Source organism: Xenopus tropicalis, chromosome 3 (assembly GCF_000004195.4).
Source record: "Xenopus tropicalis strain Nigerian chromosome 3, UCB_Xtro_10.0, whole genome shotgun sequence".
In the NCBI taxonomy this organism is placed as follows: domain Eukaryota; kingdom Metazoa; phylum Chordata; class Amphibia; order Anura; family Pipidae; genus Xenopus; species Xenopus tropicalis.
Genome location: NC_030679.2, coordinates 93,240,863 through 93,268,017, shown reverse-complemented (window position 1 = coordinate 93,268,017; position 27,155 = coordinate 93,240,863). Strand labels below are relative to the sequence as shown.

Here is a 27,155-nt window from a genome sequence, read left to right as displayed (position 1 = left end):
GAACAATGACATCAGGGGGGTAGCATGGTAACCAGTGTCGGTGCGAAGAGATCACAGACTAGGTGTAGGCGGAAGAGGTTCCTAGTGCCCCCCCACTATTACACCCTAAGCAGGTGCCTCTTCTGCCTACTCCATGTTCCAGCCCTGAATATATAATGTTTTTAAAAGTTTAGTTTTTATACTTATATGTGATTTGATGTGATCATTTTGCACCAATAAACACTTGAAATGAGTTACTTTGCATATTTATTTATTTCATTTTTTATAATAGCCCTGGTGTTTAACTAGCTAGGCCTGTGAAATTGAAACTGTGTGGTAACCATACTCACCTATGAATGCTATAAATTAAATAATTACACTAATAATACATATGTTGCTTTACACTGCTTGTATATGTCTTGTACTGCTGTATACACTACATAGTACAGAATATAGAAACCTCATAGCATGCCCCTGTCCTGTATATCATCTGCAAAGCAATGTGTATCATAGCACATACACATGGAATTTAACATACATCTATTAGCTCTTTGCGGAAGAGGCACAAAATAGTGGTTACATTTTCTACTGAACATGACTTCCAGCTCTTGCTTTAATGTAGATTTGTTTTAATGAATCAAAATAAAAAAAACAACTGTTTTGTATTTCAATTGCATTTAGCTCTGTTTATTTTTGTATTTTGTTTTGCTAAAGGTACGTTTAACTCAGTGTATGTGCATAGATGCATTTTATCTACCAACATTCATAGAGAGAAAGTTCCTGTTGTCAATTGTACCACTGCTTGCTCTTTGTGTTCTTACCTGTGTTTTTCCAGAAGCGGGTGTGAAGCTGAGGACAAGGCCCTTGAAAACTCACAGTCACATTCATGAGGTAGCGCGTGGACACTACTTGGCCTGATGTCACATGGAATAAGATGGAATCGTGTGCTATCCAAAATGGTGTGTCCATTGCACGGTGCTTATAGTATATAAATCCAGCGTCAACCTAAAATACAAGTAGATTTTATGACATGCACCTTATATCTAGTTATGATGCCTTTAATGATTTAGTTTAGAGAAAGTCTGAGATAAAATTATGTCAGGTAATTGAGACTGTATGATCACAAAAAGTGGTCCATGTCTTTGGCAATACACAAATAATATACAAATAACTGTTCCTAAGTATATGTCATTAGTGCACAAATACTCACTTCTGACTGAGTAAAGTTCATAAGCCATGTAACCTCACTGTCTTGTTGTCGCACAATGTCACCAAGCTGAGGTGGTTCATCGATGTGATACAACAGATCGGACATCAGATCCTTTGGCTCATTAGACACTGCTTGCAGATACTGACTAGTGATAGGCTGTAGGGACTCTAATGACAAAATATATAGATATGGACTAAGTAAACTGTGTAATTCTTACAGTACACTAATATAAATGGTTGATACCTACTGGGGCAGACAGTGAGGTCTTGTATGGTCTCCATGGTGATAGCTAATGGTGTGACTTGGATATGGAAGAAGCTCTCATCAGATTGGTTTATCCCATCTGATACATTGAAGTAGAATCCACCATCAAGATTCCCTTTAAAAAAAAAAAAAAAAAAAAGCAGGTATAAGTCACTCTATTTTGAATATAGTGTTTTGACCAGACAAATATACCAGCTGATTCATTGCTTGCTGTTACTTATGTATTCGGCTGCTTTGTAATTTGTGCGCTGTTCCAGTTACACAACAACATGCAGCTGCAGTTTCCCCCCAAACTAAACCCATGAGGGTCCTTTATTAATTTACTTTTCTGTCTCCCAGTCTGATACTGATAGATACAGTATGATCATCTTCATTTATATTTCTATATTTCTATTTATTTACTAATCTTGGGAAGCATCCATTCATTCTTACAAACCATTATTAATGTTTCTTGTCTCCCATTAAATCATTTGCCTGTAAATGGCCTGACTGTGTCATTTCCTCTACTTAATCATCTGATTTTTATTGCAATTCCATTAAAAAGGCAAACTTTGTCTCCATATTCTTCACTTGTCAAATTGAAAAATGCATACTTAAATTAAGGTTGTCAACTTTTCTTGGGGAAAAGTGTCCAAAAGGGAAGATGTTGTGGCCTGGCAGGTTAATGGAAAGCTGGTGTGGATATGGTTGGGTCAGGGGCATAACTAGGGATGGGGTATAAGTGGGCAAATCAGGGTCATAATGGAGTGGGCCCCAAATGTAAGGACATGGATTGCATTTTTAATGCCAGTGTAGTTAAAGCCACTGTTTTTCTGGCTAGGAAAACACAGATGGAAAATACTTAAGACATGTAGGCTACACTGGCTGGTTGACAACCCTACCATCAAAACTAAACGGGGTAACGTACTCACACAAGTCAGTGTTGCATTAGTCTAGAAACTCATAGCAATCAATAGCTTGCTTTCAAACAGTTGACTAACACATTTTGATTGGTTATGTTATGACATGATGATTGGTCATATCCTTTTATACTTTTCCTCTCTCTTGTCATGCATGTCACCTTCCCTAGTTCACATTCATTTTGATTAGTAAGTTTGAATGTCCCACCTTTGTGCATGAACTGTACATCTCCTTCTTTAAGCTGTTTTTGGGTGAAGCTGACAATCCCCTCAGTAGAACCTCGAAATATCAACTGACCATTGCTTGGGGGCAAAACAGAATAAATCAACTCATCTGGTGAGGAATCAGCATCAGTGCTGTAGAGGGCTTGGGAGGAGAGCACAGCTGTTGTACCTTCCAGTATCTGGTATAAAGGGGAAAATAAATTTTCTGTTTTATATATATATATATATATATATATATATATATATATATATATATTGCATTTGTACTCTCCTTTTTGTGTAGCTTTTCAGGCCAAGTTTTTTTTAGCTTACTTAATAAAAGGAAGAAGAATATTCCAAAGCCATATTAGAATGCCAGAGACTTTACCTGGCCCTGGCAGACTGTGGATGTTGGGGTCTTTGGTTATTAAAGCCATAGAGGACTAGGCTGGCAATCTGCTTCAAAAATACAACACATTTTACCGTCACAGCCCAACAGTGTGTAATTTGTACTTTATAAAAAATGTTTTCTTTTCAGACAGCCAACACTAAAGTTGGTGGCAAATGCCTTTGCCTATGCTATTAACAGTCCTTGCCTTCTTCCACATGAAGCCACATAACTATCTCATCCCATTTGTTCCATGAGCCTCAGGTTTCTTGGTTATCTATTAGAGAGGGATCACATAGCTTGCAATGGATTATTCATGTGTAGAGGTAGGAACGCTGAAGCTTTTCATGGGACTCTCTATGGTATCTGCCAAAAAATATGCCATTCTCACAGAAGAAGAGCATCTGGGCTCATCAGAAAGAAATACTTTTTGTGTTGGGGACAAGCAATTTGTGACCGTGTTCAGTGAAACATGATATAAATACCATTCTGCTTTGTTCTTCTGCTCTCATTTATACTGAGATTAATGTAATTTATTAAAGTGCTCAGATACGATCTCTGAGTAATAATACATTAATTTTTTGAGCATCATTTAGTTGATTCTTAAAGTTATATATATATATATATATACACACAGTATCCGTGGTTTGCCTTAGCTACTTCAGTAAAAAAACATAGTGGGTAGGGCCTACTTGTTGAGACTCCTGAATGAGTGTGGGGGCCCTGGGGCAGCAGCCCTGTTGGGCCTCAGACACCCAGTCCGACACAGTTATGGCTCTAATTAAATGACAACACTAATGGGTTAATAATTTCCCTAGGAGTAGAATAATCTGTCAAAATGGTTGCATGGCATCTTTTTCTTTCTTTACCACATATTTGCATATAGGAAGAAAAGACTGTTGGCTTTTGTGTGCTTTAATGTCCTGTAAAATCAAGAAACCTGCATTTCAGGATCTGCCCTTCAGAAACAGAAAATCTCTCCACACAATCCATTCTATGTATACCTGAGGCTGAAGCACTGGATGTAAATGTTCTGTGAAGGTTTTGGCTTTCCCTGTCATGACTTCTATAACCTAGCATACATACTTTTAAAGGCAGCTCAATAAATAACATATACTGTATTACAGCTGTTGGTTGAGAGGTGTGGTTGCTGGGAAAGAACCTGAAATATGAGGTGTATAGTAACACAATCTCTATTCTGATCTTCAATGAAGCAGTTTGCGGTTTTCTGTAAGACCCATAGCAACCAGTCAATTGTCATCTCATTAAATATACACCACTAGAAAAGGCAGCGCTGAACACCTGAGGACATGCTTTAGCAATATGGGTGTGGAAAGCAAATGTACCTTTATTTATGCCTATGTATTGCTTGTAAATTAACTCCTAAGAAAGATTTAGAGTCATTGCAAAATTATATTTTTCTGGTAGTTCATTTTTTTTCTTATATAAACAGCAGTCTTTTCACACTTTTTTATAAAACACACCAGAAAGAAATAGTGAATGTGAGGCAACTAATTCTGGATGTGGTAATCCCTGGCATTCTATTGCTTTCAGTAAAGTGACTGTCTATGGCATCTTACAGCAGCCCCTCTGGCATTTGCCAGAACCCACAGATTGCCAGAATGGACCTGGCCCCTAGCATCTCTTTATCTTAGCTAAAACATTCCACTTGGATTTTTACAGATCTGGAGAGAATTGAGAAGCACAGTTTGCTTTTTTAATTAGATTAAATGGAGCCATTTTTTGTGACCCTGTTACACCCTGTGCAAAAAATGCCCTGTGGCTATGGCACAAGTCTGAAATCTATTTTGTACTACTGATAAATACCTACATGATTAGGGAGACTTTTTTGCTGCTTGATATAAAACAACACGATTTGTGCATTTATTTGTCCTGGAATAACACAACAATAGTTACTGGATAAGGCAACTGCAGGACTAAGTTATTTCCTCTTTTTGAGATGCGACAATAAATTGCATTGGATGTTTCTGCATGCTGTATCTGCGCAAAGAGATCCAGTTATATAACTACCACTGAGTGAATAGGGAGAGACACTATTCCTGCATCCATGCTACAACAATAAAAATATAAACCCTGGTGTTGTATTCTGACCAATAGCGCCTCCCCTTCCTGCACTACACAAACAGGAGTTATTTGGCTTATGTGAAACTTTGCAGACATCTAGTGGAAAGATGGAGTAACTGCACTGTAAAATTATTTGTTATAATATGCAGTTTTATACATTATACATTATTTTTAAGCATGGATCACCATTCCTAAAGTCATCAATTCCCCCCTTCCTAAGCCTCCATTCTTCTTCCTTTGATTTCATTGATACTGAGTTTAAAGTCTCTTTTTTACTTAAAGGAACAGTAACAAAAAAATGTTTTAATGTAATTAAAATATTGTACTGTTGCCCTACGCTGGTAAATGTGTGTTTGCTTTAGAGACTCTACTATAGTTTTTGTAAATAAGCTGCTGTGTAGTCACAGGGGCAGCCATTAAGGGCCGTGGCAGACCGGGAGATTAGTCAGCTGCGACAAATCTCCCCGAAATGCCATCCCGCTGGCGAGAATGTAAATCGCCAGTGGGATCGCATACGCGGTGCCGAAATCGATTTCATCGCTGCGTATGCGATCCCACCGGCGATTTACATTCTCACCGGTGGGATGGCATTTCGGGGAGATTTGTCGCGCGCCGACTAATCTCCCCGTCTGCCACGGGCCCTTAAGCTGGAAAAAAGGACAAAAGGTACAGGTTACATAGCAGATGCAATCTATGCAATTTATCTGTTATCTACTATGTAATCTGTGCCATTTCTCCTTTTTTCAGTTTGAATGACTACTCCCATGGATACACAGCAGCTTCATTAATATAAACTATAGTAGGGTTTCTTATGCAAACACACAACTTTACCAGTACAGGGCAATTGTATATACTAAATACTTAGATACACTTTTTGTTTTTTGAGTTACCGTTCCTTTAAACACTGTGCTGTACTGCCTACTCTTGTACACACTTTTAATTGTACCATCTAGGACAGGGATCCCCAACCTTTCTTACTCGTGAGCCACAGTCAAATATAAAAGACTTGGAGAGCAACACAAGCTCCATAAAAGTTCATGGAGGAGCCAAATAAGGGCTGTGATTGGCTATTAGGCAGCCTCTATGCACACTATCAGCTTACAGGGGGCTTTATTTGGTAGGAAATCTTGTCTTTTCCTTAAGTCAGGAATTCAAAAATAACTACCTGGTTTGGGGGCACTGAGAGCAACATCCAAGGGGTTGGGGAGCAACATGTTGCTCACAAGCCATTGGTTGGGGATCACTGATCTAGAAGGTCGCCTTCATTCATTTAAACTGACCTGTTTCAAAGCTATTTTTTAAAAGCCATTCACATCCCAGCCAGCCTCTCTCTCTATGGCCGTTACCCTCCATGTGGTATGGGACACAGGACACGCAGGAGACCCCTGCCCTGTAGAGCCTACAGTCTAAGTTGTTGGGTAACATACAGGCACAAATTGGAAGGCAAAAGTGTACAAGGTATGGGCATTTGCTCTTAAGCGCAGGACTAGATAAAAAATTGTTTTAGTGCTGCAGAAGGTAGTGTCTGAGTTTTTTCTTAAGGCTGATACCACACTGAGCGTATGGTGTATATCAGTGATCCCCAACCAGTGGTTCCTGAGCAGCATGTTGCTCCCCAACCCCTTGGATGTTGCTCCCAGTTGCCTAAAAGCAAGTGATTATTTTTTAATTCCTGGATTGGAGGCAAGTTTTGGTTGCATAAAAACCAGTTGTACTGCCAAGCGGAGCCTTCTGTATGCTGCCAGCCCACAAAGGGGCTACCAAATAGCCAATCACAGCCCTTATTTGGCACCCTCATAAACATTTTTTATGCTTGTGTTTCTCCCCAACTCATTTTACATTAGAGTGTGGCTCACGGATAAAAAAAGGTTGGAGATCCCTAGTGTATATTTTTGGCAAGCCAAAAATCGCCTGGCGTATTCCATTCATTTGGGTGCAGACACAAGGTAGGGTAAATGTACAGTAGCGGGGCATATTCTCGGCAAGCGTTTTTTGACTTGCCGAGAATACAGCCATGTGGCATCAGCCTTAAGAGAGTGAGTGTTCCCTACAGAGAAATTCAGAGATAGAGTTCCAGTTCTTGAAATGTATGCAGCATGGGAAGTGGTACTGCAGCCCTGTACCCCAGCACCTTATGTGTTGCCAATTTTTGATAATACATTAGCTTCAGAATCCCATGCCCTTTACCTTAACTTGCCACCTTCAAATCCAATCTTAAATCTGACTTCTTTGAGCACTAACGCTGCTGCTTCACTTACTTACTTACTTAACTGTATAGAAACCATGATCAGTACTTTAGCCTTCTCTATTAGCTCTGTGCATTTGCCTTTATAGCTGTTCAGTACAGTAGCTTCACTGCACTCTAGTGGCACTTACTGTATTGCTTTTCCCCATATGTCACATTGCTTTAAAAAGCTCTGTTGAGGTGCCGTGTACTCTCGGCATTACCATCCATACATTTATACAAGCATAAATGTGAAAGCAGACATTTCCAGTCTTGTTTCTTTCTCCGAGTATCTCTCATTACAAGAGCAATAAAGGGGAGGAGAAACCTTCAACCCATACAGCTTTACAGGTGGCGCAGCCTATTGCAAAGTGGTCTCTGTGGACTTATTTGTTTCAGTCTACCACAAAAGTAAAGGAAATGGGCAAAAGAGATATCCTAAAGAATTACGCTTGCCTTAATTAGTTACCCCCACCCCCACACACATATTATGTGCCTAAGCAGATCCGCTCACAGCTATGTTTTTAACCCAGTTGTAACTATGTGACATGGCAATCTTATTAATAGGGTAGAAATGTTTTATTTGTTACATATAAATAAAATCTTTTGTCTCATAATTTGGATAATTTCATGTATAAAAACGTTATGCAGAAATGTTTTCTTTTGCACTGTATACTCATTAAGTAGCAATTATGGATCATTACATTGCTGTTTGGAGAGGATGTGAATATTAATTGTTTCTATGTAAATGAAAAAAATCAGAACGTTTGGAGAGACGAATCCTTGGAGGCCTGGAAAATTACTGTAATGTGTAGAACTCTGTGTGCTAATGAGTGAATAGCTTTAAATCAAGTCAATTACATATTCTCATTAATACTGCATCCAGACAGACCCGTACCGCGGGTGTGTGTAGCTAAATAAATACATATACCTATCTTGTATTTTAAACAATCGTTAGATATTTCCACTATATAAATCAGGCATGTCCACAGACCTGTTGCTATTGTTCAGCTGCATGATTATGTCTGAGCAACATAATCCTTATGTACTGTATGTATGTATGTATGTATGTATGTATGTATGTATGAATGTATGTATGTATGTAAAAAGAATCTGTGGAACCTGACCAGGAAAGGAAGTAGATGGCAATATATAAAAACAAGAGAACCCAGGCCAGTGATATAAAATTCATGTCCATACCTGCATTCCTGTGTTGGTGACAACCTGTGGCTTTTCATCATTTACAGCCTGAACGGTTACACTAATGGTGGTGGGTTGGCTCTGCCGGTTGATGTCAGATGCAACAACCACAATGGTGAAATTGTCACTCAGTGTCTCACTGCCATCATGTTCATAAAAAACTTGCCCTTGATTCACCTAGGAAAATATATTGTTTAGTTTTTTTGCATACAATAGAAAATATGAAGCAAAAGTTCTTTTTACCCTTTAACTGATCCTGCAAGTATGCCATGTATCCTTGTTCCTTGTTTGGGCACAGGGCTCATTATTACAAGGATGTGCAAGAAAAAACAGTAAAAACCTAGAAACAAATAAAACATGCAAAGGCTGATTGCAGCATCATAACCAGGAATTGCTGGGAATATAGTAGAATTGTTTTTTAGGATCACCCATGTGAAGATGGCCTTTAGTAAGTTACATGCACTGTTCCCTGGGTAGCCAACTAGGCATCACAGCAACAGTAGATAAATAAATGGCACTCAGAAATCTAAGCCAGTTTTATTAAACCACACCTTGACTTCTAAAGACAGCATGATATAGCAGTCTGTACACTTTATTGCACTTTGCACCCTATCCAAAATGTAGTAAATGTGGCCTAGTTGAGTTCTGCACCTACATCTGCTGGTGCTATTCTTCACTGCAAATATACATGAATTCATCATCATAATCATCATCATCCTTCTTTTATATAGCACAACAGTTTTACCCTGTAACAAGGGTTACAGAGTAAAAAACATGATTAGAGGGTCCTATTCGCAAGACCTTACAATCTAAAGGGTTATGGTACATTTAAAACATAATGAATTTGGAAATAATTGGTGATTTATCATAAGTTAATGTCTAATCAAGATACATTAAATATGCCTCCCTAAACAAATGGGTCTTTAGGGAGTGTTTGAAGGTTTGGAAGGAAGGGGAGTTGCATTAGTGAAGGCAGGAAATTGTTAGTACATAAACGGAGTTAAGGTGGTATACAGTCAATGTTGTGCAAGTGAATATGACAAGATGTTGACAGTGAGAGGGGTTTAGCGGTGGTTGGAGAACCAGATTTGTCAGTGGGTATATTGAAGTCACCTATAATGAGAGCTGGTGTGTCACAAGAGTGAAACTGTGGAAGCCAAGCAGAAAAGTAATCCAGTAGAATAGGGACAAGAGAGCCATATATGACCACAACACATAGAGAGATTGGGAAAATAAGCATATGCTGTTGACTTCAAAAGAAGTAAAAGAAAGAGAAGTTGGTGTGGTTAGAGTTTGAAACCTACATTTGGGGGAGAGGGGAATTCCCCCCCAGGTCTGGGGATATGATTAAATGTGAAGCCTCCATAGGAGAGGGCAACAGATGAAGCAGAGTCAGTAGGAGTGAGCAATGTTTCAATAGTTGAGGATGAGGGATTTGTATAAAGAGGCCAGGAACTGCAGTGAGATTTTTGCAAATAATTTGTGTATTCCAGAGGGCACATAAGAAAGAGACAAAGGGTTATGGCTTTATGTGAATAAGGTTTGAAGGACTAGAAGTGCGCAAGGTCTTAAGGTCCCCATGCATGTGAATCGGGCGGACCTTCACCTGATATCCTCACCTACGGGTGGGCGATATCGGGGAACATGTAGGCTAATTCGATCATTTGGCCCTGGGGCCCGTGTACAGGGACCTTTAGAGATTGCAGGAGACATTAACATTGTAACTGGGCCTTCTAGTTCTCTCTTCCCCCTACCCACATGCATCTGGGTCTCTTTCCCATATTTTTATGCTTCTGTTTGAAGCAATTATTTACATGCTTCTACTCCCTCTTTCAAAGACAATGAAATACTATACACACATGCACACAACTGACGTGCAAGTCAACAACCATCCTGTTTCTCTTTTCCCAGGGCGAATCTATCACAGTGACAAGACACACAATGTCTGTGGTGTGTGTATAGAGCAACTGTCATACCAGCATCTAGCCTTATAGGGGTAATAGTGAGCTGTTTATTTCACAGTTGTTCCAATTTACATAAAATATATTTTAGGATATGTACTTTCATGCTTATTTATTTTTTATACTTCTCACTCCCACTCTGTTATTTAATTCTCTGAACAATTCTGCCCTAAATGTATATTTTAGTACATATTGTCATAATACACAACCAAAAGCACTCAAGCTGTATGAGTGACAGCCGCAAGAAGGAAATCAGTAACTTCAGATATATTTTATACAGTTTAGGAGTAAAGGGATTAAAGAAAATTGAAGAAAAAGTGACTGAATGTTGAAGGATGGAAAAAAGACAAGTAAAGGAAGGCAAAAACACATAGCTGTTTACAGGTTTCTGCTCAGTTGAATAGAATGAAGGTACAGATATGTGGGAATGACAAGCTATTCCTGATATTAATGAAAAGGAAGCGTTAGTTCTTATAGCCAGTTCGGGGGACAGATCTCTACACAAGGGAAATACTTCCCAAGTCTCTGTGTGCGCATAGTGTGCAAGTATAGGGGGCAGCAGTGGAGCAGGCCACAGAAATCAAACCCAGGCAGAGTACAGTGATTTAACCTCCTTCATTGAAAAACAATAAAAAATGATTATTCCATGGTGCAGTAAAAATCACAATGCATGAGTCTTTAAGGCAGTCTCTGAATAAGCAGAATGGCACCCCTACGGCTATGTGCTGTTCGTTGCTTATTTAATCTACTGGGTTATTCACAATACTGAAATTAGTTTCTTTTATGGGTAATTCTGTATCTAGTTTGATTGTGTTCTTCTGGTTATCAGTGTGAATGTAGTAGCTTGTAGCACTGGTGCAGGTAATGCAAAATCTTGCTATATGTGTCTTCTACAGTGTTTTGTCCCTACATTTAAAAAAAAAAAAAAAAAAAAAATTAGTCTAACCAAGGCCTTTGAGCTTTCTTTCATCTGTAGCCATGGGTATTGCTAACACCCCTCTCTCCTCTTGTCTCCATGTTTAAAATGCTGGTCTTATTTTTTTAATACCTTTTTTCCAAATATCCTTAGACAAACTCATTTATCTGGTCCCAGACTAAGGCTTAAAGGAAGTACCAAGTGTTGAATATTAGATGATGATGCTGTTGCAAATAGGTACCCATAAAGCTTTTTAACAAGAAGGTTTAAGAATATTATCTTTATTTATCAGTCTTAATAAAAACATTGGACACAGCCTTGATTCTCCTCACATTTTGAGGAAATATTAGAATCATATGCTTTGATTAGTGCCACTAGATGCCTGGACTAGTGGCAGAGGGGCAATTTGTACACTTATGGGGTAATATAATAAAGGGCGCTAAGTTTGCCCAGGAGCAGTAACCCATAGCAACCAATCAGCAGGTAGAATTTGCTGGTCACCTGTTTAAAATCAAATATCTTATTGGTTGCTATGGGTAGGGCCACCATTGAGGGGCAGAAGGGGTACTGTTGTGCTAGGCCAGTGAACTCTTCTTCTGAATGCTGGTAAAAAAATCACGGTAACAACATTCTGTGTAGGAAGAGGTATTTCCTTACTTGAGATTTAATATAAAAACAAGGGGTCAGATATTGCCCCTAGGCATCTTATGAAGCCTGCTGAAATATTGCTGTAAATCATGCCATTTTAAAATAGAATTTCCCATTTGAAAATAATTCATATTTGTTGCATGAATGTTTCATTTTTACCACACAATAAATCTATGCCTTTTGCAATAATTGCAGTAAAATGTAATGTGATATCTGAGAATCTACCACAAATAAGACCAAAAAAGCCATATTATATGGCTGATTTCCAACCTTTTATTCATTCTTTTATCAAGTGGTAAATAAAAAAGTTGGTGATTTTTTCTCTGGTGAGCTCTAATCTCACATTTTGATAAAACCACCCCTTTATGTTAACAGTGGTACATTACTGAAGCTACAGGAGTCTAATTAGAGAGATATTTTTCTAACACAGGTATTGGATCTATTATCCAGAATGCTCAGGACTTGGGGTTTTACAGACAAGGGATCTTTCCGTAATTTGAATTTTGCCTCCAGTAAGGATTAATTAAATCTTAGTTGGGATCAAGTACAAGGTACTGTTTTATTATTACAGAGAAAAAGGAAATCACTTTTATAAATTTAAATTATTTGCTTTTAATGAAGTCTATAGAAGATGGCCTCCCCAGAGCATTCTGGATAATGGGTTTCTGGATAATGTATCCCTTACCTGTAGCTCTTTTGTAGTAAAAGAGGGAGAAACATATTCCAGTTGTTCTAATATTCATGATATTATTAATAGTATTGACATTGTCCCTGTCCAGTGATGCTCAAATATTTTATTTTGGCAACTGATAGTTTTATCTTTCAAGTTTTCAAGTTTTGGAGCGTGGGAGGAAGTACCTTAGGAAACTAATACAAGTAGGACATTCAAACCACTTGTAGAAAATGCCCTAGCTGGAATCTAACCTTGAAACCCTGTACCGCCAGGCTGTAATAGTAAGTGCTACATCCAACTGTTTTCTAAATGAATCCCTTGACTTCACACCTTTATGAATGCTACATTCATTACATTATTCACTATAACTGTATAATTGTTTTTTGCACATTGCATTGGCAAGGATTCTTATAGGAAGCACCAGAACTTACCTCATTCCAGTTAAAACTTCTGAGGTTTATTTTTTCTGCATTGACAATATGGCCTCTGCTTGGTGCTATTAGTACTGTGAATTCCAGGTCAAGGTTCATAAAGTATTTGCTAGAGATCTGAAGAGTGCTGTTGGAGATGGCAGCTTTGCCTCCTTCTTCCACCTCCAGCTCTGAAGCTATTAGCGGTATACTGGTGGGCAGTACTTCCACTAGAACAACTACTTCCTGTGGAACCCCTTCACCTGTGGTCACATCCAATGTCAAGCTATCAGGGAGTAGGTCTGGGGCAGAATGTAAATACAAGATTTTTCCTTGGTTGATATCCTCTTGAGTAAAGGTCTCAACTGTGTCTAAACTTGGTGATCCATCAGAAGATAGCTCAGACCCCACAGCAACCAAGTACCCAAAAGAAGGAGGGTCAGTTAAGGTGTACACAATCATTTCAGGAAACTTTCCCACAGCAGATATCTGCAAGAATAAATGCATGATCAAAATGTGGGTACATAATACACAAATATTTTTATACAGAAGATGGTATGTTATATTAAAAAAAAGTAGAAAAACTGTTGTGAAATGGTTTTGGTACTATTTGTACATACCCCTGCACAATCAACATGACTCCTTTTTTTAGCCCAGAGCTACCCTCATTAATGATTTTTATTTATTTTATTTTGTGGTGCTAGAAGTAACTGGGTTCCAAAGATCCAAAAACTCTGATGACCTGTTTTATTATGTATTCTGGAACTGAGCACATGTTAGAATCCAATCAGGCTCTCTATGCTCCTGTACTTCCAGCAGTTGCTGGGTCTGCTGACCTTATTGTTATTCCCTGTGATTAGTTATTGATTGTCAGGCTTTGCTCGCCTGTAAACACCTCAATACCATGAATTAATTTCCAATTCATGAAAACTGGTTACTTTCTTTAAAATATTCATAATATGTGTTCTTTCCAAACTATATTATCTGTAAGAATATAAAGGCTCAAACTTACCATCAGATCTTCCTTCTTGATCTCTGCCCTTTCTCCCTGGAATACATATACTTTCCCATTATGTATCACATGCAGCATTTCAGTGACTACATGTATCTCAATGTCCCCTGCAGTCACAACTTGATTAGCATCAACTGATATACCAAAACGGTCCTTGTTATTCCTTTCTCCGTTATGGTGGTAAATTATTTTTCCTTCTACTAACTCATGTTGTGTAAAGGAATTAGCAGGCTTGCCTTCCTTCAAAATCACCCCCCGCCTAGGCTGAGGTTCAATGTAGTATCTGATATCGTTTTCTCTACGTATATCTAAATTAGTCTCTAACTGCAAGCCAATGGTTTTCAAAGTCACTTGCTCTCCTAATGACACATTTAGCATTGTGATGTTTGGTATACGCATAAAAGGTTCAGAGGCTTGCACCTCTAAAATGGTAGTGAGCTGGTGTAGTCCATCTGATACTTGTAACTGAATGGAACCCTGGTCTGGCCCACTGTGGACATAAAGGATCCTGTGCCTCCTTAAGTCTTCTTGTGTAAATCGAAACACTAAAAGGGATGGGTCGTCCACAAAGACAATTTTGCCAAATGGTACTCCATGTCTAACCAGAACAATCTGTGCATCTGTAGATCCTGAGTCTGGATCTGAGAATGCAATATCATTGGTAGTTAACAGTCTTTGTCCATCACGAACCACATGAAAAGTTTTGTGCACTGTTTGGAAGGGTGGATTGTCATTAACTGGCTGGATAGAAACACGAAAAACACCTCTCACCACCTCTTCTTCAAAAGTTTCTTCTTCTTCTTCCCCACTGCTATCAGTACCACTTTCTACCCTTAGCATGGATGCCACAAATGGTATGTCATCCTCTGTGGTCTCTGAGCCATCATGCTGGTAAAAAAGCTGTCCCAGCAATATGTCATCATTTGTAAACTCTGTCACTCCTGTTTCTTCAGGATCGCTTAACCTAGAACTTCCTTTACGGACAAGCACCCCATGCTGAGGACCATCAATGACTTCATAGAAAAAGCTGGCACTATTGCCACTTGTTAGAAAAAGATTTTCTGGGGTAATAGCTTCTTCACCACCCTCAAGAACATGTAAAGCACGATTGGTAAAATAAGGTGCATCAGGATCAACACCAATTTGTATTTTGTAAGTATAAACTGGAGATATTTGTGCACCTGTGATCACCTGGAATTGAAACTGGTCTTCAGTGTCCCTTGTATTTCTCACTGTAGCAGCATAACTAAGTTGCTGTTTCTGTATGTCATCTTGCCTAAATTGGGAACCTTCTATTAGTCGCTGGCCATTAATATGCAAATTGCCCTTTTTAGGAGACTGTATTATGAAATAGGTCAAGGATTCTTTAAGTCTTTGTTCCCTGATGTCCATCTGTATCTCCTTGCCTGTAATTTTAACTTCACGTTTTCTTCCGAGCTTTAATGGGATCATCTTCTTTAAATGAAAGTAGGGTTTCTTAACTTTGATTTGCAGTGTTTCATTACTTAGAAGCTCTGTCCCAAGATACATTTGGATACTAAGATTTTCATTGAGTTCCCCCATTGGAATATCTAAAACTTTGCTGAAATACCTAACTGCTCTTTTTTCCAAGTCATTTTGTGTGAACACTTCAGTAACCTTCCACTCATCCCCAACCATGAGCTTCTGAACTTCTCCAAATTTGGGATTGTCAGAAATTCGGTAAAAGACTTCTAATGCAATAGTGTCTGCATTTGTTACAGAAGGAAGACTGGATGGTGGAATGAGTATGGATGCTCCCTGCGAAACCTCCAACGGTGAGACCTGGGCTTTTTGTAGGTTAGGCTCTGTCACAAGTAAGGAAATGATAGCAGGTTTGCTTTTTAAACTCCCATCACTTGCCTGGAGTATGAGTTCCAACTGGTTTCCTGATTTGTGAATGAATGCTACTTGGCCATTCTCTATATCCCTACATGAAAATTCATGTACAACCTCTCCTGGATTATTTTGTCTTTCAATGTGACCTTCTATGTAACCTCCAGACACCATTATGGTCAGTTCATCACACGGAGTGTCATAGTCTTCTATCTGAATAATCTCAGTTGTTATTGGTTTCTGTCCATGTGATAGTATTCTAAATGTCTTTCCTTTGGGAAAAATCAGAATAGGTGCAGATGATTCAGGAGAAACACTGATTGGCATTATGTATCTTTGTTTTTTCCTTAAACAGTCTGTAGTAGTCCTGCTTGATATATCCACTTCAAATTTCAATGTATCTTCATTAGACTCAGACCCATCATGGACATATTGTACCTTGTGATTTGTCACATCTAGCAGTGTGAATGTCCTTCTAACCTCAGCACCAGGGATGTCATAAATGAGATGCCCATGTTGAGCACTGCCTACTTCCCTGAAAACTACCTGTGACTGGCGTATTCCCACTTTCCCAAAGTCCACAGTGGGCCGAATTTTTTCCAAAGCCAAAACTACAGAGCCGCCTCTAGTTACTGTCAGCGGTTGTGGGCTCAGCAACTTGGTCATGTTGGGAAAACTGGATTCTAGATTACAGTTCTCATAAAGGCTGGAAATAATTGAGGACAATGGGGCAGTGGGGGTGTTCCCTGGTATTGTAGTGGACATGTAGCGCTGAGTACTAGTTTCATCATACTCAGCATAATCAATATATTCATCTTCCTGGCATCCTGTTGCAACATCTGAAAACTTTAGAACATCATGGAAGCTCAATTTTATTGAGTTTACTGTTAGATCTTTAAGGCATCCTGTGAAGGAACGATACTCCAGATCATCCAAGTAAAATTCTCTTAGAGGACCATCCCTCAACTTGGCCAAGGCACTAGCATCCACCCCACCCAGGTACATGTTACTATTGAAATCCCACACATGTCCAAGACTATCAACAGAGACCTTGGAAAAAGTTCTATCAACACCAAGCCATATCTCAGCCCTGTCTACTGAAATGTTAATGCTGTGTGGTCTATTGTCACTGATGTACACTGGGTTTTCAATGGTTACAGCAGATTCTCCTGTGTCCAGTATCCCTTTTAGCTGTCCCCCAGAAATCTCTACATAGAAGTATGATTTTTGTGGACCCGACTGATAAAGCAGAGGTGCTCTTCCTGCTCTGGAAGTCTCTAGGATTAGGTGCATAGTGCCATGCCTGCTTAGATCCCAGCTAGGAAACATCAGGTAAGATCGTGGTCCAAGAAATCCAAATGAACCCTCAGAGCTTTCTGCAACACCTAAATGGCAGTAATCCCATTGCCCATGGAATTGAACAATAGGATCATAGTAAGAGAACAGATCCAGGTTGTCAAACTTAGCCTCCCAGATGCAGCCACGGAATCTGATGATATCTCCAGGTATAAAAGGAATGTCAGATGTCCCGGTCCCACCAAGATAAATGCCATCTTTCATATTCATTTGCTTTGGAGTCCTTGGAAGGTCAGAAGAGGTAGTAAAGTTGTCAAGAGTGAGAGTTATATTGGATTCTGCGATAACTAAATTCATTTTATGGGGTTTCAGGTTGGTAAGTGTCAGCCATGTTGGAGTCTTAAGCTCAGATTCTCCTGAACCCCGGTCCAGCCGGGTCTGCAAAAAAATATAAAAACATATTAAATCTGTACATGTACTGAATAAACATTTCAAAAGTTCATGATGCCTGTGTGAATAGAACTGGGTGTGTTTGTGCACATAATAAAGAGTTAATTTGTTATGAGTAGAGGAACTGGTGTACTAAGGGGTATAAATATGTGCCCCATCAAGCCCATGCACCTTACACATGAGCCCCTGCTCATCCTTAGTTCTAGTTGAACTCAGTACTTAGGTACCAAGGGAACCAAAGACAGGTGTTAAAGGAGAAGGAAAGCTATAATCATTGGGGTGGGCCAAATATTAAGCTCTTCTGTCGAGCAGGACCTCATGATCTTCTCAGATTGTTCCTTCTTTACATCAGGCGCGCATGTGCAATAGTATAAAAACAGCTGGCTTTTACACTCTAATGCACAGAAGCACTGACAATAATAATCACTGGGGGGTGTCTAGCGTATACCTGCCCATTTAAGTGTGGTGTTGGTAAGAGCTGTCAGTGCTACATAATTAAACCGATGTGAGTGCAAGAGTTGTGTTTATGCACTCACCCAACATACAGTAAGTGTAAGGTGTAAAGTGCAAAAAATTATGTATGTGGCCCTGCTGTGATAAATATGGCTCATAATGTCAGCTAGGTAGGTATAGTTGCACTCATGCAAATGTGAATCTGTGTTAACCAATGGTGGCTCGTATAAACTGTGATTCAGTATGTGTGTTAAACTGCATGTATCAATTCAGAGTGCTATTCAGCTGCGGGCACATAACAGTGCAACAATGAGCAGGGCACTGTCTGTTGTGCAATGTAAAACAGTGTGGATCTGTATGCAGAAAGAGCATTATACAGTAGTATACAGTAGATCAATGGGTATCTGTACGTAAGGTACTGTGTATCTGTACTTAAGGAAATGTACTTAGTGTACTGTAGTGTGGGTCAATGTGTAAAAAAATATGCATCAAACATGAACTCCAACGCCATGCTAGTTACCCTGACCTTATGTCTCAGCCCTCCCTTTTAGAATGTAAGCTCTTGCAAGCAGTGTCTCCGATCCTCATCCGAAGTAACTGCAAACCATTTTTGTGTATTGTTTATATGTACATGTTAACTTATGTCTTTTGTACCCCTCTATTCTGTAAAGCGCTGCGTAAATTGATGGTGCTATATAAATAATAATAATAATAATAATAATAATAATAATAATATGTGTGTAAAGTGTTGCGTCTGTTTATATGGTAGTGTGTGTTTGTGTATAGAGTTATTTGTGACTGTGAGTATAGAGCAGTTTGTGCTATGTGTCTGTAAATAAGTGTGCACCTATTTGAAAAGCTGTGTACAAAGTAAGGATCTGTGCACGAACAAGCATTTCCAGGGATATCCTTTGGGGTGTGCAGCTGCCCAGGGTGGAATTGAGGAGGGGCCAATGACTCAGCCTTTCGATAAAAAAACGAAACAAAACACCAGTCACTGCAAATATAGTAAACTAAATGCTATTAGATGTGCCTGTAAGTTGGCAGGTTTTCTGATTGTCCATCAGTGCCATTGCAATATTTTGCATTTAGTTGGTCTTTAGCCTATGGTAAAGTAGATGTCATATATTTTAAGGATATTGGTTTTTATTCCTCTGCCTTTCTACAGCTATCATCAAAAACATGAAATAACCAGCCATTATGTTTGTGTGTAGCTCAGTATGTAGTTCAGTATGAATCTCAGCGCACAGCAGTTTGTATCTCTATATCTTTGTGGCATATTATGTATCTGTGTTTAGTCAGTGTGCAAAAGTGAGCATTTCTGGTTGGAGGTGTGTACAGCTGAGTATATCTGCCATCAAGGATTCTCAGCTGGATTTGCCTTAGTATACAGGGCAGTGCTTCATTGTGCAGTGCTATGTATGTTCCTGTGCAAAGCAGCAGAGAACAATGTGTGCTGTTGGACAGACGGGGGCGGCTGAGGGTAATTTCTGGATTCCCCATGTTCATCTGGTTCTAATTTGGATTCTAGGAAGAAACTCATTTGCAACGGAAGTTTTTATTTGCATATGTGTATTTCACTTTGTTTGCATGCATGGATATATTATTGTGATCTCTAGCTTTGTATCTACTGTATTGCTGTTTAAGTGGTTCTTGATTCACTATAGTCCTATAAAATTATTATTATTATTTATTATAATTGTTCTCTGTGTCTGTATGGTTCCAATAAGGGTCTGCTATTCCTCTTGCAGTTTCTACTAGTCTCTGCTGACCCTCCTGTGAGGGTGTAACCAGATAACCAGTATAACTGTGGATGTATAAAAACCCTTATATGTAGATGCTGCAGGGTGGCACTAATTAAGATGCAGTCCTATAGTTCTTATCCTTTATTAGAGCGGAGGGCAGTTAGTAGGTTAGATGAATTATGTCAAAAATATCAAAAATGATTTATACTAATGTCCATAGCCACTGGAAGCCATTTAAAGAGTATTTTGTTAAAGGGACCATTTGTTTGTCTTAATATAAAGTGACCAAGCATTCCTGTATATTACACTGCCACTGGAATGTATACATAAGACATCACAATGCCGACTATCAGTACATTGTATATATACAGTATATTGCAAGAAGCGGGCTGCTACTTCGTAAAACAAAGCAATGCGAAGGGCTTTCCATTGTTGTTGTTGTTGTTCGGAACAGTTCGGGATATATTTATCATGCTGTGTAAAAAGTGGAGTAAAACATTACCGGTGATGTTGCTCATAGCAGCCAATCAGATGCTTTGCTTTGGTTTTCTAACTGTTGAAATCTAATTGCTGATTGGTTGCCCTAGTCAACATGCTTCACTCCACTTTTTACACAGCATGATAAATATACCCATTAGTCTCTTGGGATACAGAGATCTATAGCAGGCGACTAAACTGCTCCATGGGCTCTTACCCTAAGAGAGTACTCTAAACATGTAAGGTTATTTCTGTACCTTGCCCCTGTCTTTATCTGCTGTGCTGGTTTATTAACAGTTTATCTGTGAATTTAAATTCACTGCTATTTGTACAACTTTCATGAGGAGTTAATCAATCATATCTCAAAATAAGTGCCAATATGCAACCACTGCCTCCAGAGTACCAACGTTTAAATGATGGAAATTGCAATTGACTGCTATTGGTCCTGTACACCTTTTCTTTGTCCGTATCTGTCACAGTTTTAGCCTTTTTTTTAATTAACCTTCACCCTCATATCATAGCTTGTGCTCTCACCCTTAAGGTCCCATTGATCAGGTCCACCATCAGATATTGGGTGCCTCCAGTCGCCAGGAACAAGAGACCAGAGCTCTGATTTGTTATAAATTTCAGTTGCAGACTTGAATTTGTAGTTTCCTTGAAAAAGGCTTCCTCCCTACTGTCCTGTCCTGTAGAAGAGAAGACAGAGAAAGACAAAGTTATTAATGTAATTATTGTCATGAGAACGTCATTCAGTATAAGAATAGGTTTCTGGATTCTAAAAAAAATAAATTCAAGATTTATTTTATACATTTTTTACCATAACCACTTTTTGTGTGCATTAAGGAAACTCATAACTAACTGCGCATATAAGTAATCAATTCATCCAAGCCTGGAAGGGCAGCAAATGTGCCACAGTCCTTCTTTTCCTGGGTTTCAATACAGTTGGAACACTGAAAATGGCAATAAACTTAGATTGTTCATTCAGTCTTTGCTATGGCTTATGCCAAAAGTGAGATCAGCTCCATTCATAAAGGGAAGCATTGCTTAACTTGTGGCCCGTGGGCAGGATGCAGCTAACAAGCTTTTGGCAGCCAGCTAACTCCTAGAAAACTTCACTGCCCTAATTTTGCTACATCAGTAACTTATTGGTATCTTCCTTGCCAACATAAAGGGAGAAAAAGCTGAGGAGCATTGTTTGAAAGACCACAAGGTCTCTTTTCCCTCATACCAAAGAGGTCATAACATTCTCATTTACAAATGGCACTAGGCTATATTCATTCTCCTTATCACACCTTGGAAGGATGCTTGGTAAATGTTTTTGTAAGTTCCTTTACTAACCATTACTAACATTTTTTTCAGGACATAAAACTGAATGTTCAGCTAAATTGAGCTACAGGAAAATTTGTGTCAGTTGTAAGCATCTGAACATCGTTAGAAGATACAGAGCCTTGTGAGTGGGAAAGTCACACTACCCCCTGTACATTTACTATTTGTTGTAATAGTTAGGCTTATCTGACATTTCCCAACATCTTTGATGCCTGCTGCCCACGCATCAGCCTGAGATGTTGGGTGTAGGGAATTTATGGCTGTGTAACGGTTTGTACAGGCAGATGGTGGAAATGAATTAAAGCACTTTTATTAGTAAATGTGTGTTACCAAGAGAGATTAGTAAGCACACTTTAATGACTCAACGGCTATAACACTAAGTTCTTTCAGTTCAGTAGGAAAATATTATTCCAACTTTTCCTGTTTCTTATAGTCCAAGGGGGTGTGCTGTGAGGGGTATAAGGGAGACGCACACAAATGCGCTGGCACACAGCACAGCACATCCGGGGCCAATTGCACACCCAGATGCTTACAGAGAAATACACTGCTGTGCACAGATTCATTTCTTACTCCCACACACAGGCTGCAGTGCAATGATACAGTCACACTAACTATGACTGCTGTATGATGCTGCAGTGTGATTAGCAGACGGTACCACAATGGGCTGGGCCGTTCACTGTTACTATATTTGGATGTATAATAGCCGGTGTGTTGGTGCCAATACTGATGATTCAGTGTCCGGGAGACTGGGAGAAAGCAGGGAAACCACATCAAGAACTACAGCCCATTGCTGTATTAACTGCCCTTCTACCGATCCTGGCAAAGGATCTTTATTTGACAAAGATAGATTAAGACTCATGGGGCCCTAGATAGAATAATGTTTTAACGGCCCTACTCAAAAGCATGTTTTTACCATTTATTATTATTATTATTAACATTTATTTATAAAGCGCCAACATATTTCGCAGTGCTGTACCATGTTGCTACACTTCAAGTAGCTCAGTACAGGTATGTGATCCTTTATCTGGAAACCCATTATCCAGATAGTTCAGAATTACAGGAAGGCCATTTCCCATAGACTTCATTATAAACAAATAATTATAATTTTTAAAAATGATTTCCTTTGTCTCTGTAATAATAAAACACTACCTAGTACTTGATCCTAACGAAGATACGGTTAATCCTTACCCTCCCTGTATACATAAGCTAAGAATCTAAAAATTAATGTTCTTTTACAAATAACTTTAAAACCATTTAAAATGTGTAATGAATGTATATTGGAAAGTTGGAAATGACATTGTCTTTTATTATTTCTTTAACCCCTCCTATGCCAGCCCTCAGCACAGTACCTTTTCTTTTCACAGAATCAGAAATTGAGGATCTACAGGTCTCTCCTCAGGAATGAAAGACTAAAAGCAAGTTGGAAAATTGTAGCCCATTCAAATAGTGAAGCTGTGAGATCACCATGAGTGTGCAGTATATTTATACAGCCAGAATGCTATATGAATGTGCACAGAGACAGCATTGTGTGAGCTTGTACAGAGATGGACAGAGCAGAAAGTTTGTATAGAGGGAGTACACTTGATTGTGATGGAAAAAATCAATCAAATTGAGCACTTTTCCAGACTGCAAGAAATTAAATTCAAACATCACGATATATAGGTTGAAAATGAAATTGGTCAGGAAAATGGGGGTGGGGGTGGGGATGGGGGGAGGGTGTTTGAATCAGCCTTTAGCCAACTATCACTTTGAACAACATCCAGAAATGAGGTATTCTGAGGCTACCATTAACTGTATAGTGGAACAAGCGTCTGGGCCATGTTCAGCAGAAAGAAAACATTGCATTCAGATATCCAGAATGTTTGATTCCTTTCATACACACTGCCCTAAGTATATTGAGGATTACACATGCATATATTCAGCATCTGAGTAACATGCCATTTTATAGATTTCACCAGAAGCGCATTAAACCCAGAAAAAAAATCTTGAGCCCAATTTCATAAAATGTAAACATCCATAATACACTAATAATAAGAGGGCCCCAGACCCCCCCCCACTTCCCAGTATAACTCTGCTCCCTTAAGGTGGCCATACATGGTAAGATTTGCTCGATTGGGGAGGCTGCCAAACGAGCAAATCTTTCCCTTAATATCACAATATCATGCTAAATGTGATGAAGGGGATAAGAAAAGTCAGAGCAAGGACCGCATCAATTATCCATTGCTTTCCTGATCCGACGAAAAATCAAGCCTGTCCAATCGACATCTAGACAAGTTTTGGCCAGATCTCGGTCGGGGAGGCCTGTCAGAGGGCCCCATACACAGGCAGATAAGCTGCAGAGTCGATCTTAAGGACCTAAATCTGCAGTTGAAATCTGCCTGTGTATGGCCACTCCTGATGTGCACATCTGAGGTGTCATTACAAAGGCAGCAGTCAAATGTTATAGAGCACTAAGGGGTGAAAAATTGCACTGTTGCACTGGAGGGCACAACACAGCTTAGCACCCTGCTCCCACTGTTGCTCCAATACTGACAATGCTGTTCTTCATGAAGAGAGAGACAGCCTTTTCTGTAAATCTTGCAAATGGTGCCATTGCCAATTACAATTTTAATCAACAGCATTAATTAGCAATTAGCAATGTATTAATATGTACAATTAAGGCCAATTAAAATCAAATTGATTATTATCAATTAACTCACTAATAATAAATATATAAGTTTCACACTTCCCCAATGGACACATTAATGTTCACTGATCCTCTTTAAAAACAAAAAAACATACATTCACAAGAAAATCCACAAAAAATCACAGCCTCATTATTCATGACCGATGACATTATCACCCAGTATGGGCAATAATACATCCCGCATTTTCTTCCCACTGGCTAAAATGCAAATCACTGGTGGGGAAACATATGGGACACGGCTACTTTCAGAAGTAGCCAGAAGTTACTAGTCCATGATTTCTTGCCCTGGCGCTTGTCAATGCGCGGGTGCAGAGGTGAGGTTCCTGGCCAGGTTACTTAGGGCACCTGCTCCACTTGGCCTGCCCCTGTGTAGCACAGTTGATCTCTTTTTATGCCACTAAGTAATATGAAAGTGACAGAATACTAATAATGTGGTTATTGCTGGATATAGGCCCCAGATATGTGGGAATGCCACAAAGACCCCGAGGCCAGGGCAGCATGTTTTTCAGGGTGGCATACCATCTAGGTGCTTCTATGCCTACAGACATCTGAAGCACTGGTGATGGACATGTCTGAGATTTTCACAGGTATTTGAATGTTCCGCCCTCTGTCCTCAGTGCTGAAGATGCCTATAGGAATAGTAATATGTGGGCAATTGAAACGCATAATGTGTCCGTGCACGCGCATTCTGGCCAGAGGCCCTTGAGGGGAACAGAAGGTAGCCAGCCTAAGGGTGCACAATTTGTAAATTTGGTGCTGGCTGACTATTAAATCTGTGCTGTATAGTCAAGACATCTAACACAGCAGAATTCTCCTGGGATCTCTAGTGAGAAATGCATTCTCTTATGGAGTCCATATGTACTTGTTGCTGCCTGACCATTATTTTACTGATCTATCTGGTAAATATGATGCTTGATACCAAAGTTATTAGAAGAGAAGAAAGTTAACAAAAGTATTAAAGGTGGGGACTCTACTTTGTACAATGATTTCTTATCTAAAGTGGATAATTGTGCTTTTTCCCAGACTCCCAAGTGGGCACATCTAGGCAAGTGCTGGTCTTCCAAAATCACAACATAATATATTGTTAAAATACCATGGGTTTAATTTCTCTGCTTCAACAAAATGTTCTTGTTTCTTGAGCTTCATATATGCCCCTCAAGACTGCAACTGTGTAAACAACAGGGACTTTGATTCTCTCAGTTATGAGTTCATGATGCTTGTGACTCAGGCTGAGTTATAAAAAAGTTAAAATCTTACTCATAAAGTATGAGAGCTGGCTTTTTTTTTTTTTCAACAAAATGCCAGCATACATATAATCATGCATTCTAAAATAATAATAATTACCATTTTTCCAGCAGTATTCTGCTTTACTTAAGTCTGTACATTATCATAAGCCACACAGCTTTTGTAACCGAAATTTCAACATACTGGTCACAGTGAAAAAAAATATGTAAATTAATTTGATGAAAGTGTCACTGTTGCCCACCTCCATCCATTCATCCCTGTTGTGTGTGTCTGCCTACAACACAAGACATTAGTTGCTGCTGTGCACAAGTGTAAGTGCTTACTGCTCCCACTAGGTGAATGGGGTTAATAGAATGGAAATTAGACTGGGATGTGCGCAGTAATTGTGCCTATCTCTAACTGCATATGCAAAAGGGGCACAGTGGATATCCAGGTAGGTGTTGTACACAGCCAAAAGTTAAAAAAATAAGTACTAAAGAAAACTAATTATTGTAATTTGTGCTAAGTAGATAACAAAAATATTGTGTAATAAGTTTATGCAGGGAATGAATGGATGGTGTTATGATGAGGTCTGTGGTGCTAAATAGGAAAAGCAATAGCCAGAACGCCATTAAAAAAGAATATATAAAAGTAAATTTAATCAGGCTTAGGCCCAGTATTAATGCCTCTGGCACAGTGATCCAGTGACCCTCAGGCCTGGCACAAAGGCCCGGGCCTAGGGTGGCACAAATGTAGGGGAAGACAGAGCCATTAATAATAAAATAACTTTAGCAGTGGCGGAGCCTGGGACGAAACAAACATAGACATGTGACATTTGCAGCACTCATGCAAAAACCTGAATTCTGCCATCATTTCCTTCTGTACCTGCTGTCTCTTGCACTTACTACCTACCCCAGGATAGCAATATTTGCTGTGCCAAAGCCATTTTCCAGCTTTTGGTTGTCCTGAAGACAGATTTATGTATGTCTCTGGTAGATAAACATTAGCAGAAGGTTGATAGGGCCCCAAATAGCTTCCATGCCCACAGCCCCATTTTGAATAATCCACTTCCTGACTGCTCCTGTTTTGCTCAGGAAGAAATGCCAAACAAACCAATCATTGTTCAGTAAATCCCCAGCTAGCTAGTATAATGTCTCTGTAACACTTATTAACATCGTACATCAAACTGTGGCGCTTTATTTTGAGTAAGTTACCAAAACTATGCATGCATTTAAAAAGCATTGCAACTAAAGTGTGTATATATTCAGACAAGGCATTCTCTGTATAGTGAGTATTTAACTCGACAGTGAATAAATATATGCATTGTGAATACACAGAGCTATTGCTTCAGACGTCAGACCTTCAGACAGTGGGACTATGTGTTTGTAGTTCTGATGGCTAATGTATGTGTTACAAACACACATAAATACCATGACAAATCTGTCAGTAAAGTGACAGTGAACTCATACAGAGACTGTACAAACATACAGAACACTACAAAGGCAATATTGCTGGTATTTCTGTTGCCCAGTACAGATAGCCTTACACAAAATACCTTACCCTTGTGTGTG

At 39.2% G+C, this 27,155-nt stretch overlaps 1 protein-coding gene and 1 long non-coding RNA gene across 2 annotated transcripts in view; one reads left to right on the top strand and one right to left on the bottom strand.

The window, feature by feature from the left end:
- Nucleotides 1–27,155, bottom strand: part of LOC116409763 (chondroitin sulfate proteoglycan 4) — a 51,183-nt gene that overhangs the window by 9,420 nt on the left and 14,608 nt on the right. Inside the window, exons 2-9 of the mRNA XM_031899134.1 lie at nt 20,883–21,034; nt 14,074–17,661; nt 13,083–13,550; nt 8,454–8,630; nt 2,561–2,756; nt 1,437–1,568; nt 1,190–1,356; nt 801–984 (exon numbers count right to left, since the gene is read on the bottom strand). Coding sequence (XP_031754994.1) covers nt 801–984; nt 1,190–1,356; nt 1,437–1,568; nt 2,561–2,756; nt 8,454–8,630; nt 13,083–13,550; nt 14,074–17,661; nt 20,883–21,034 — 5,064 coding nt within the window. The remainder of the gene's footprint in view (nt 1–800; nt 985–1,189; nt 1,357–1,436; nt 1,569–2,560; nt 2,757–8,453; nt 8,631–13,082; nt 13,551–14,073; nt 17,662–20,882; nt 21,035–27,155) is intronic.
- LOC116409764 lies at nt 19,567–24,638 on the top strand. The gene is made up of 3 exons (XR_004222023.1): nt 19,567–19,609; nt 21,708–21,798; nt 23,039–24,638. It is a non-coding gene; the product is annotated as an uncharacterized LOC116409764 (long non-coding RNA).